Raw genomic sequence first — 13,495 nt, forward strand, 5'->3', positions numbered from 1 at the left:
AGAGGGGAAGTGGGCATGTTCCAGAAGCATTCTCTCCTGACGTTTCTCCCACATCTATGGCAGGCGTCCTCAGAGGTTGTGAGGTCTGTTGGAAACTAGGCAAGTGGGGTTTATATATCTTTAGAAGGTCCAGGGTGGGAGAAAGAACTCTTGTCTGTCTGAAACAAGTGTGAATATTGCAATTGGTTAGCTTGATTAGCATTGAATAGCCTTGCAGCTTCAAAGCCTGGCTGATTCCTACCTGGGGGAATCCTTTGTTGGGAGGTGTTAGCTGGCCCTGATTGTTTCTTATCTGGAATTCCCCTGTCTTCTCAGTATTGTTCTTTATTTACTTTCCTGATTTTGGAGGGTTTTTTTAATACAGGCAGCTTCCTAAGCTGATGTGTGTGTCTCTACCCTGGTTGACTCACACTGGAAACAGCTGAAGATTGGCCTTTTTTCAGCTGTTCCCAGTGTTAGTCAGTAGGCAATGTGGTTAGGTGGATAATTGATGACAGGTATGTGTTTGAATTTAAATATATCAAGACGATAGTATTAAAACCTCCCCATTCTCATTTGCTTAGACTGTGTATATGAATAAAGCTGGGGTATTCCAGTGGTGACAGAATTTAAAGACAACACATGGCTAGGGTTAATAGGGGATTTGCAGACAAAGATGTTCATTATATAAGCCACTAGTCTTGTGCATTTGTCTAGAATAACTATCCTTTCCTGTTGGTTTCATTTGTAAGGCCTCATTTTAGTTTTCGAGAACTAAAAATTGACACCTTTCTGAATGAGCTTCTCTGTCCAAGGTCCAAGAAAATGAATATTTTCAGCCCATTGGCGGCAAAGTGCCAGGGTCTGCCAGGGCTTTCTCTCGGTGCTTGGTGCTCGGCTGTAGGCCCAGTCAGGCTGTAGGCCCTTCCTTGGAAAGATAGTGTGTGTGTGGGGGGGGGGGGCAAGCAGGCCCAAAGCACCTGTGCCTGCCAAGGCCTGCAACAGAGCGCCAAAAATCAGCCAAACAAACGGTTACTGTAAAGGGGCAAGGACGTAAAAGATGTAAAAATACTCCTCTTAATCCAAAGTGAAAAGCAGGAGGCCCCTTTTCTATGAAGAGGGCGAGGAAAAACACCACAAAAGTTGGATCTTCAAACTGCAAAAGAACTATTTATTGCGTGGCCATAGCAATGAGACAAAAACATGCATACATGCAATCAAAGGATTTGTCCAAATTTCCAAAATGGTTGCAAGGTTTTTATCACCTCACAGAAGTTATCAAGCATATCCTTATTGGCTTACAAAGATCATTTATCCCATTTGTCTAATGTTGTCTATGTCACAAGCATCTTAACCATCATGCAATCCCATTGGTTTTCTATGTTGTAACAACATGTAATTCTTTAGACAATGGTGCTTTCATGTTATTGACCCTGACTTGTTACAAGTATATGCTCGAAATCGTATGGGAACCGGTTCTGACTTGATGTATTGTTATTATTTGAAAGTAACTTCTTTTCTCTGGAACAACTCTTTTCCCAAACATCAGCATTTTCTCTCAAGCGCAGGCCTTCCTCAAACATAGGCCTTTTGCAACTTAGGTCAATCAAAACATATGGGACTTATAGCCATTACAAGTATCTTTGAAAATTTCTTTTTAAACCCACGTCCCTCTCAACTGTTTCCACTTTCCTTTCATCTCACTGATATTTACGTTCTGAATGAACAAAATGGTACGGAAACACGAATTGAAAAGATGAGATGGTAACCGGGCCCATGACTACAAGCCACACATTGTTACGTGCATGAAATCCCTAAACATGCCACACACTATATCTTTGTGGAATAAAAAACATAATAAAAAAGAGGATGCTTTTTCAACACTCCCCTCATTTGTGTACCACATTGATTCCCATTGGATATCAACTTGAATTTTAAGACCATAGCCAATACTTTCTATACTAGGGCTGTGGTTCTGGCAGTCAAGTAGCAGGATAAAACATGCACAATATTCCTAGTCCCCAATGGAGCCTGAACAAATAAATATAGGTAACTTATAAGCAGTCTAAATTGTGTTTGTGGTGACATACACATGTTGTTCTTGGCTATTGTTTTGCTATGAAACATCCTTTCCAGGTTTTGAAGTGAACTGTGCTAGGTATGCCATTTCATATCTATAGTCATAATTCAATAATACAGTAGAGTCTCACTTGCTTATCCAACATTCTGGATTTTCCAAACCATTTTTGTAGTCAATGTTTTCAAAACATTGTGATATTTTGGTGCTAAATTCGTAAATACAGTAATTACTACATAGCATTACTGCGTATTGAACTACTTTTTCTGTCAAATTTGTTGTATAACATGATGTTTTAGTGCTTAATTTGTAAAATCATAACCTAATTTGATATTTAATAGGCTTTTCCTTAATCCCTCCTTATTATCCAACATATTCGCTTATCCAACATTCTGCCGGCCCGTTTATGTTGGATAAGTGAGACTCTACTGTAATTCAAATACTTCCCATTTTGGGATTAAACAGATTGAAAATCCTAACAGTGCAACTCTTTGCATGTTAACATGAAAGTAATTACGAATGAGGGCCAACTGTATGTACACATCAGTGTTTCTATTAATACATTTCTTTTTTAAATACACAGCTGCCACCTCTTATTTAAATTATCTTCTTTGGAAAAAAAAGTTATTATTCATCTTACTTTATCTTATTTAAAATCCTTTTATTGTTCTTTTTCTTCTAGGCTGTACTGAGTCCTCTCATAGCAATTGCATTGAAAATATCTCAGATTCACGAGAGGACAGGTCGTAAAGGCCCAACAGTCATCACTTGAACCACAGGAAGATCAATAACCCAGGGCCAAGATTAACAGGATGAGAGAAAGAAGACGTTGTTACAACCTGTCAGCTGTTTGTGCCTTATATTATTTTAAGGGTTTAAGAGCAATTCGGGGGGACACAAAATTAAATGCTGATTGTATTTGGTTTTATTCTTCTGCTAAGACAGTAATGCACTTATGTCCATACTATGGCTTCATTATATTATTATACACAAAATTAACCAAAGAGAAAAAACTTCCTTTATATCTATTCTAATATTATGTTCTGTCAGCTACATTCTCCACTTTTGGGACTTGGTTACAATTTGCAGTTTCTTAGTGATTGTATTTTAGAATCTCAATTATAATTCAAATGTAAGTTTGAAATTGTGAAATAATGCTTTCAAAAAGGTCAGAAACAGAATAAATTCTGTACCATATTGTTACCAAATTTGATCATAAGGGGCAGTCATGGTTTTTAACTTAAAGTGTAGCAGACTTATGATCACTCCGGCAAAACATAGAGTTCATTTCTTGAGAGGTTGCCTAAGCCACTCAAAATGCCACAAATGTTTCCTTAATATTAAAATATTAATATTAGTAGGCTGTCAAAGCAATATGGCTCAGGTACAAAAATTGCAAGGATAAGTAACGTAACCTCTACTAGTTTTGGTTATGTCACTTGATCCTCTGCATATTTAATTAATATTAAACTCAGTGGAATTTTTTTTCTGAATCCACACAATGAAGCTTTATAATGAGATTTTATTGAACAGATCATGATTTCCAGAGCATATTGGCAACAGTCATCTTAAGCATCTAGTCAAAGTTGCACAAATAATAAATGCTGTTTTCTATATCAGCTGAATCCTGGAATAAACTATGTTCTTGCATGCTTTATATAAAGATTTCGCCATATAAGAAGACATTTTAAATCAACATGCAGCCAATTCTTTGGCAAACAGTTTCCATTTTCTGCTTTTGTATGCTGTATTATTCACACATCCACCACCAGCACAAATGCTCTGCACATGTGGCCTATGTGCTTGCAGTGAATTTTTCCCACTTAACCCCTTTCTGAATCTTGACTTTGTACAGTTTTAATTTAAAAGAGCTATCTATTTTATTAAGGACAATGTTAAAGGAGAATTTCTTTTAGTATCAAGCTATTTCAGCTGCTTTGGCAGAGAGCCATGTCTTTTGTTAATTTAACTCCTTTTGGAGGGAGATGGCCTTGACTGTCCCCCTTTCTTTAAAAAAAACAAAAGTGGTGTTATGAATTTGAGGTCAAAGCCTTAGCAAATGGTATCTTACCATGAACTTGTGCTCCTCTTCTTTGGGATGCATGGCCATGGCAGGGTCAGGCATTTCTATTGGAAGTGCTCCCTGGCTCCTTTGAAAAGCTAAACTGTGAATTCAGAAGAATATGCTAGAAAAAGCCTCCCTGGGAAGTGTTTATTTATTGCACAGCTTTTTCACCAGGATGCGGAGTGTAAAATGGCACTGTCCTCCAATTCCTTAAGTGCGTGGGGACTCAATGCCAACCTTTAGTGATATTTCAAGCATTAAGTTTTGAGTTCACAGGTTGATGGTTAAGAGGTTATTATCCATTTACAATTATAGTGTGTGGGTGGGGTTTTTTTCAAATGAGTCCAACAATATTACTCAACATCACTAGAATAAATGACCAGCACAGAACGATGTGGCACTTTCTTTGAGTTGTTTCCACATAGACTAGTGGTGCTAAAAAGAATTGTGGAACAATCAGTGAAGATCCTAAACTTTTTCCATCCACTTACAACAGCGCAGTAGCCTGATTCCTTTCTTTTCACACCTTAAAGGGGATGGGTCAGAAATGGTCAGCAATCTGTAGCCTTAAGCGGTTTCATTTGGAGTGCATTAATTAACCAGCGAAATGCATTATACTTTTCATTTTCATATAACTTTGGTTCAAGGAACTTCAACCTTGCTGTGACAGAAAGAGGTGCTGTACCTCTTGAGTGTTTTTTCTGTGGAAAGTGAAGACTAGGCAGCTAACAATAGAAAAGGTGCCTGTGAATGTATAATTAATTGAATGATGTTTCACTTTTTTTCTAATTCACTTAGCTGTCTGAAAGCTTACCAGATACTTTATCAGAAGGTCATAGAATGAGTCATCATCGGACAAATGAAACCGAGGAGAAAAGGTGGCTCAGTGAATGCCTGGGCACAACAAATGGTGCTTGTGCCTCTGAAGGAATAGTTTGGTTCCAAGGATGGCACAGAGCACTGACACAATGAGAACTCCTTGTGCATGTGACTCATTTGAGTGCTATTCTTCCTTGGGAACAGCATTTGTTGAAATGGCATTTGTGCAATCTGACACGTGTAGCATTGTAGCATCTATTGCAGTGGCCAACTTTTCCTCTTAAGTGCAATCACACAGTAGCCTTTTGCTTTAAGAAGCTGATCTGGTTTCCTTTTGAGAATGGCTGAAATTTGCTATGACATGTAGTACAGTGCAGTGTCAATCTTCTGCCTTGCATGAAATTGCTGATGATAGGATATGGCATACCCTAATAAAACAAGACTTCTAAAAATGTGTGTCTAAGTAAATGGGGCACTGAGCATTTCTTCACTTTTGCTGAAATTTTATTAAACAACTCTTTTCTGTAAATCAAAATGGGTTTTCTGGATCATTTTCATATAATACTAGTACATGCACACACATATCCACACACAGAGCAACCGATTTGTAAGCAATATTTTTTCCCTTTCTGAGACTAGATCTACACGGCTATATAATCCAGTTTCAGAATGCAGATTAACTGCTTGAACTGGATTATATGAGTTTACACTGCTATTCAGTCCAGTGCAGGAGGACTGCTGACTGGCAGGTCGGCGGTTCGAATCCGGGGAGAGTGGGTGAGCTCCCTCTGTCAGCACCAGCTCCCCATGCGAAGACATGAGAGAAGCCTCCCACAAGGATGGCAAAACATCAAACAATCAGGTGTCCCCTGGGCAATATCCTTGCCCATGGCCAGTTCACTCACACCAAAAGTGACTTGCAGTTTCTCAAGTCGCTTCTGACACGAAAAAAAAAATGGCAGTTCAGATGGGACCTCAGAAGAGGTGCCCCAGTCTCACTAGTTGTTATGGCTTTATTACAATGACAGGGGACAGAAAAAGCTGAATGCTGAATAAAACTTGAGAGACCTTTATAATTTTTTTCAAAAATTAAAACCACATAGTATTCTTAACCATCTTTTTGCTGCTTCTTATAAGGAACCAATTCAGGGGATGAGTATTGTGTATTGTTTCCTCTTTCTTACAAGGTATGTGGCTTTGACTCATGGCATGAAGGCATCAAACTGGAATGCTGTAAAATGCTTGGATAGTTCGAAGCTTATTAATCTTGACATAGTTGGATCAGGCCACCCTTGAAAATGCTCTAAGCAGTGGATGTTGGTGTCAGTCAGTCCATGCATCAGAACTAACTTCATGGTTGAATGCAAAGGATAAACAAGCTGAGTGGACAGTTCACTGAACCAAAGCAAAGTCATGCCTGTGTTCCCATGGCTTACTGTAGGAATCCTATTCTTCCGTGCATTCTAATTTTCTGAGAAACTGAGTGGGGAGGGTTCCAAGGTACATAAAAATTTCAAGGCAAGTTTCCAAAAAAGGAATCAGCATCCAAAGTTTTGCTTTTAAACAATCTTGCATATTGCTGTAAACATAAGGCATTCATGGCACCATGTGAACTGCAGTTCAAGAACCTCCCTATTTCAAAAGTGGTTTTTGTTCTGCAGCTTAGAAAATGATAGAGAAGGAGTCATTATTTTAGGACGTGCGTTCCACAAGTTTCTTAAGCAAAAGTAGTTTTACCGTTCATTCATTTCTTGCCAAAGTAATGATTTTTAAAAATGTAACCGTTTTGAGGATATTTTAATTAACAATGTAGCTTAGGAACAAATTTGTTGGGTTTGCTTTTAAGGATTGCAGTATAAGAACTGTGCTCAAATTGAATGTTTACTGTGAATATTGCTGGCTCGTAATATAACCTAATTTATCATATTCACTTAAGGATAAATAAAATGAAGAACCTTAACTTTATATTGATTACTACTATATAGAAAATAGTAAGATGATTGATCTGGAGTAAAACTCTCCAGAAAAATTCTTTAATTGTTCTGCACAGGAATGTTGAGAAAAGTAAGGAAGCCTTGAACTCCTTACTTTTCAAGGCTCCCAACAAAGGATTCCCCCAGGCAAGAAGCAGGCAGGCTTTGAAGCTGCAAGGCTATTCAATGTTAATCAAGCTGGCCAATTGCAACATTCACACTTGTCTGAAACAGATGAGTTCATTCTTCCACCCTGGATCTCATAACCTCTGAAGATGCCTGCCATAGATGTGGGCGAAACATCAGGAGAGAATGCTTCTGGAATATACCCCAGAAAACTCACAGCAACCCAAGCCTTGAATTCCTTGAAAATTTTAAAATGTGGGAAGAAGAGTCCTCATATGATAATGATGCATGGAAAAAAAGTATGACAAGGATGTGCCTTTTGTGGGATTTTCTGTTCAACCATGAAGCACCTTGTTCAACTCTAATGCATTGCATTCAGCATTGGATCTTCTTTGGTGTATAATACGGAAACAAATGTTCTTCCCCTTTATTAAAAATAACAAATGTCTCTGAAACTGTTTTCAATACAAAACTTTATTATAAGAAAGTGCAATGCAGTATGTAAACCAAATAGTTTCATAACAGTGTATAAACACAAAATAACTGTCTGTTAGATTATAGATTACATTACAAAATGCAGTTAGATAATTCATGAAAATAATTCCTATCCCTCTGTTTGCTATTACTAACAAAAAACAAAGGAAGCGGATGTCAAAACTCCACGGGATACGTAAACAGATAACACATATGGACATCAGATGCATCAATGCTAGTAATCCTATATTTCAAGTGTCTTAAGAGCTCCATGTCTAGTGGAGTGACATTTATCAAGTTTGATATACATATACATTTATCAGGTTGGGTCTGAAACCAATAATTGGGTACATAATGGGAAAATGACATTATTAATACCAACTTTTTTTTTCAAAAGGACTACTCAAAGAACTGTTCTCACCATCATATTTCATCCTAAACAACACTTTGTCCACATGTTGTGTCACTGAGGGTCACCATATATATGTATTGCACAAAAATGCCACCCAATAATTAAATACAAAATAAAGTCAAACCAACCTACAACCTAAACATTCTACATCCATGTTGCTTGGTTTTCTATTTTAGTGGAACCACTTGCGTTTAAAACAAAATCTTTGTTTACCTGAGCTGTAAAATTCGCCTGCTTAGTACAGTCAAGGCTTAGTGTTATTTAATCAGCACAATTGGCTCCCTGTTGCCAAGATGTATTTACCCTTTTGTACGCAGAAATACTTGCAAAGCAATTAAGGCAGCTCAAGAGTTTATCTTTGGAAAAATGCCTCCCATCCTCTTTGTAAATGCCAAGGGAAGGATAAAGTTATTCCCTACAGCAATAGCATAACTGATCTCACTAAGTACGTCTGTGTGTATATGCTTCCGTCACTCATTATTGGGATCTCTTTTTTTCATTCTCTAGGTCTGAACATTTGCTGCTCTGCTCTTTGCAAAATGATACTGGTTCTTGCTACGTTTTCTTAAAGCAGGCAGAGTGAAGCAAGCCACAACAGTGTAAACAAGGAGATCCAAAGCAGGCAGCAATACTGTTTTTAACCCAGTGACATCAGTCAAAGCCTTAGCAACACCAGGCTGTATTCCTGGTTGAAATTGCCACATGAATTCTGAAATAACCTTTCTAATTGCAACACTGCCAGTCACTGAGTGCTACCCAAAGGGCTCCCCTGGCACTTAATGCACACGGAGAGAGGAGACCTGTCCTCTTCAACAGCACTTTGCACACAATGCCATGACTGCGAACTGTCTTCCAGAACAACAGACACTATTTCGTGTCCTCCTCAAGCCTTCATTAGCAGCTGGTCTCTGACCCAAGTGCCTTAGGCATCTCTTCCTGGACCGAATCAGGCTCAGCAACTTGATGCCTCAGGGATGCTTCATATGAAGGCGGCTGTTCATCCTGAGCACTCACTTCTTCAATGAATTCAAGGCTGCTCTCTGTGTACAGTGGTGGAGGTATATTGTAAGCCTCCTTCTCTCTTTCCAGTGGGTTGACCGGCAGCGGATACGTCTGCTTCTCAGGATCAGTGCTGTCCTCATAAGAAGGAGGATAGAAGTCAGGCCTGCAAATGACACAAGACAAAAACACAAATGGTTTGAATGGATGACAACAGATCTGCTTTGGATTTCAGTTCCTGCATATTGCGACCACATTCTCCTTTCTCTTCAAAATTCAAGCAGCAATACATAGGAAGACACCTTGTATTGAGAGACTATTTAAATCATTGATCTATCTAGACCAGTCAACAGGTCTTGGGTTCCAAGCAGAATTGTTTCCTATCCCCATCTGGTATTACTAGATGGTCTGTGCTAGGGTGCATCTACATTGCACAATGAATGTAGTTGGACACCACTTTAATTACCAGGTCTCAATGTGATGGAATCATGGGAATTGTAGTTTAACAAGGTCTTCAGCTTTCTCTGCCAAAGAAGGCTGATGCCTCACCAAACGATAACACCCAAAATTCTGTAGCATTGAGCCTTGGCAGCTAAAGTAGTGTTCGACTGCATTCATTCTGCTATGTGGATGCACTTCTAAGTGGGTCTGTCTGCTTAGCTTTCAAAATCACAGAAGATGATGTATATTCTGGGCAGTTTTCAGAATCCCTCACAAACACATTTATTGATCTGGGAGCCAAGTATGGCCTACATTTATGGAAAGTTGGAAGGGCAGGTGTAGAATATTTGGGTAATAGTTTTTGTGCACAGACCTTTGCAACTCTTTTACATTTTGATATGTCTACCACTGACAGTGAGATAAGATTTGGACAAGGAAGGATTGTGCCCAGTTTTTGTATCCCTGTCTTCTATTAGAATCCTGCAGTCTGTCTAATCTGATTTATTGAGCAGGGCAGGCTACAAGCAGTCTCCGTGTTAAATATTTTTGCTTATCTAACTAGGTTCCATGTGGTGTTGTATTTATAGAGCTGCTACTTTGCCAATTGGGAGTGTTTATGATGCTGTTACCACAACAGAACAGGAAGTGACATTTGTATCCATGGCCCATTGACAAACTTTACCAGGCAAGAGGCCACTTTGACATCCCGAAACTCTTACTTGTGAGAGCATCCGCCTTCACTTCTAAGAATGGCTGAGACATTGACACAGAAGTATAAACGGCAGATGTGCAAATAAGAGCTCTAGCTTTTGTTGAGCACTGCCTGGACAATATGAAGTCTACTGTTTCAAGAACCTGATTGAAAAAAATAATCCAGAACCATATTGGCTGCATGCATTATACTATTAATATACTTAAAAGACTACGATTCTACTTTAGAATGTACAATATTCTGGAATGAATTTTGCCACTCAGAATCCTTCAATAGTTGCACTCTGGCTAATTAGGATGTGTGCTGCATTGTCATAAGCAATCTTTTAATCATTTCCATCATGAAGGTGTTTGCTTAATAAATGAAAGCAAACTGTATGTGCTCTGGAAGATATATAGCTTCTTAAAATATTGCCAATCAGGTGCTGTTTTTTCACATTTTGAAGGCTATGCTTCATCTGAAGAGCATCCAGAGTCTCTCTGTGCTCATAATAATAGTGAGAGTTAGTCATCTGAGACATTTTTTTTTTGCTGAACTAGGAACTTAATTTAATTTTTCTGTCTCAAGGCCATATTGCTATAGCACTGAACTTGACAAAATACTATCTGTAACAGAGAATGTTGTCCAGAAATAGAGAAGCCAGATTTTTAAAGGAGAGAAATAAAATTAAATGAATTCTTAGGTATAGATCAGATTCCTCCCCCCCCCCCCAGTAACTGTAGGAATAAAGTAAGACAATTTTTGCCTAAATTCAACAATTTATAGAACTGGGTTGTATGGCTATGTTCCAGAAGCATTCTCTCCTGATGTTTCACCTGCATTATGCCAGGCATCCTCAGAGCTTGTGAGGTCTGTCTGTTGAAAAACTAGGCAAGTGAGGTTTATATATCTGTGGAAAGCCCAGTATGGGAGAACTCTTGTCTGTATGAGGCAAGTGTTAATGTTGCAATTAGCCATCTGATTAGCACTGAATAGCCTTGCAGCTTCAAAGACTGGCTGCTTGCCGCCTGAGGGAATCCTTTGTTAGGAGGTGTTAGCTGGTCCTGATTGTTTCTTGTCTGGAATTGCCCTGACTTTTGAGTGTTGTCTTTTATTTAGTGTCCTGATTTTTGCGTATTTTTTTAATGCTGGTAGCCAGATTTTGTTCATTTTCATTGTTTCCTCCTTTATGCTGAAATTGTCCACATGCTTGTGAGCAAGCAGCCAATCTTTGACACTGCAAGGCTATTCAGTGCTAATCAAAGTGGCTAATTGCTACACTAACACTTACCTCAAACAGACAAGAGTTCTTTCTCCCATGCTGGACCTTCCACAAATATATAAACCCCACTTGCTTAGTTTCCAACATACCTCACAACCTCTGAGGATGCCTGCCATCAATGCAGGCAAAACATGAGGAACATGTCCATACAGCCCAGAAAACTAACAGCAACCCAGTGATTCCAGCCATGAAAGCCTTCGACAACACAATTTATAAAACTTTCAAAAACAGAAAGGTAACTGCTATTGCATTTATTAGCCTAAAGGTATTTTTTAACCTTTCTTGTAATGTTATGCTGCTGATAGGGAGAACAGGTCACACAAAAAGAAAAGCACTATAAAATCTAAACATAGTTTCTTGGACTTTATACAGGATGAATGATATATTTCTCATTTGGTCATTCAACAAGGAAAAATATTAATTTGTTTCTTCACTTACTGAAACCTGTACTATGTCAATTTTGTAAAATATAAATGGAAGGCAATTAATTGGCTCTGCAATATTAAAGGCAAAGGTACAAGTAAAGGAGCAGAATGTATTGGGATACTGATATAAGCCAGTTGTGGGCCAATGACATTTTAAGTTGGTCATGGCAAGTTTTGCACACCAATTTTAATAGTACAACTAATTTAGTCTGGATTGAGGCTCACTGGATCAGATTTCACCAGCGTCATGCAGTGGTTCTCATCTTGGGGTCCCCAGATGTTTTTGGCCTACAACTCCCAGAAATCCCAGCCAGTTTACCACCTGTTAGGATTTCTGGGAGTTGAAGGCCAAAAACATCTGAGGAGCCTAGGTTGAGAACCACTGTGCTAAAGGAAGTGTTGGAGGGATTCTCCCAAATTCCCTTTTGTCTCCTCCTACATCATTCCAGGGAGCAGCAATAGAGCAACCCATGGATAGAGCTCAATCCACAAGACTAAATAAAGTTGGAACAATCTATTGTACAAAGGTGTAAAAGCCATTACATGAAACAAACTTATTAAGATATCAGTTTTATAAAATTACCTTATTTCTTCAATTCCAAGACATCATCAATTGTGATTTCAGAACCACCAACAGAAAAAAGCTTTACTTATAAATATGAAAAAGCACTTGTGATTCTAAAACACACCCCATTTTAGAGATGTTCATAGGGGGGAGTGCATCTTAGAATTGAAGAAACAGAGGACAAAAGACACTTTTCAGACAAATTAACAAATATTGGATTAAATTAAGACAGGGAAACAAGGACTGGTGTGATGGGGGACATAATAAGAAATGGTTGCATATTGTGTTGTTTTTAGTATTAGCCGCTTTGGGGGGGGGGGAGGGGGAGGGGAGGAAGAATCATCATCATCATCATCATTATTGGTTAGTCACTGATATAACTAGAGAGCTATCGGAATTAAAAATAGCAAGGACTGGACAAATAAAATAAATGTAAGAAAAGCAATGAAATAGTGACATGTTTAAGATGAAGAGCTGCACAAATTCCAAGAGTGGAACTATGAGCTGAAACACAGGAGACATACCTGTCTACAGTATCGATGTGGCTCTCCCGAATTCTAGGATGTCGAGGCAAAATGCTGTGAAATAGGCTCTTGTGCTTACTGGCCTCGTGATAAGTGCTCCAGAAAATCCCACAGATGAGAAGGAAGAACCCCAGGGGCAACAGAAAATATGCAATGGGCATGTTATTGCACTTGCAGGCAGGGGCACCAGTAGAGATGCAAAAGGCTCCTAAGCAAATAATTAGGAAGCCTAGTAGAAGCACAAAATAGCGGAGGAAGGAGATAAAGTTCTTTGACATCTTTGCAGTTGGGTCCAGACAGTTATTCTGTCTGGCTCGGTGTCTCTCTTTCTCTATCAGCACTCTTTCCTGTCTAACTCCTTCAAGGCTTTTTATACACATGGAGAAAAGTGCTCACTGGACACCTGTTCAGGTATTCATTAACCAAACGCATTAACCATTTGAAGCAGTCACAATATCTCAAGAGATTAATTTATAATCAAAACACTGCTGGGGAAAAGACAACACATACTTCCTGTATCGTTTCGCTGCCAGCATAAACTCTGCAAACTTTGTTGCCTGTGCTGCTGCTGGCGGTTTGGACTGGAACAAAAGCGTAAAACTCTTCCCAGAATCTAGGCAGCCTTTCTCACTGTGTAGGCTTT

General features: G+C 38.8%; 2 protein-coding genes across 2 annotated transcripts in view; one reads left to right on the top strand and one right to left on the bottom strand.

Annotated features, from left to right (window-relative positions):
• The window catches only part of pgm5 (phosphoglucomutase 5), a 65,775-nt gene extending 60,300 nt beyond the window's left edge, over positions 1-5,475 (top strand). Inside the window, exon 11 of the mRNA XM_003216486.4 lies at positions 2,739-5,475. Coding sequence (XP_003216534.1) covers positions 2,739-2,828 — 90 coding nt within the window. The 3' untranslated portion in view covers positions 2,829-5,475. The remainder of the gene's footprint in view (positions 1-2,738) is intronic.
• Positions 5,476-7,495: 2,020 nt separating this feature from the next.
• On the bottom strand, positions 7,496-13,202 carry tmem252 (transmembrane protein 252). Its single transcript, XM_008103314.3, has 2 exons — positions 12,853-13,202; positions 7,496-9,090 (listed from the first exon to the last, which is right to left on the bottom strand). Exons 1-2 carry the CDS (start codon positions 13,128-13,130, stop codon positions 8,820-8,822), a joined length of 549 nt encoding a protein of 182 aa, XP_008101521.3. The 5' UTR covers positions 13,131-13,202; the 3' UTR covers positions 7,496-8,819.
• Positions 13,203-13,495: the final 293 nt, after the last annotated feature.

This window comes from Anolis carolinensis, chromosome 2, assembly GCF_035594765.1.
Source record: "Anolis carolinensis isolate JA03-04 chromosome 2, rAnoCar3.1.pri, whole genome shotgun sequence".
Taxonomy (NCBI): Eukaryota; Metazoa; Chordata; class Lepidosauria; order Squamata; family Dactyloidae; genus Anolis; species Anolis carolinensis.

Coding starts and splice junctions, on each gene's coding strand:
- tmem252 (XM_008103314.3), bottom strand. CDS start 13,130: ATGTCAAAGAACTTTATCTCCTTCCTCCGCTATTTTGTGCTTCTACTA. Junction 9,091..12,852: donor CACATCGATACTGTAGACAG/GTATGTCTCCTG, acceptor TGTCATTTGCAG/GCCTGACTTCTATCCTCCTT.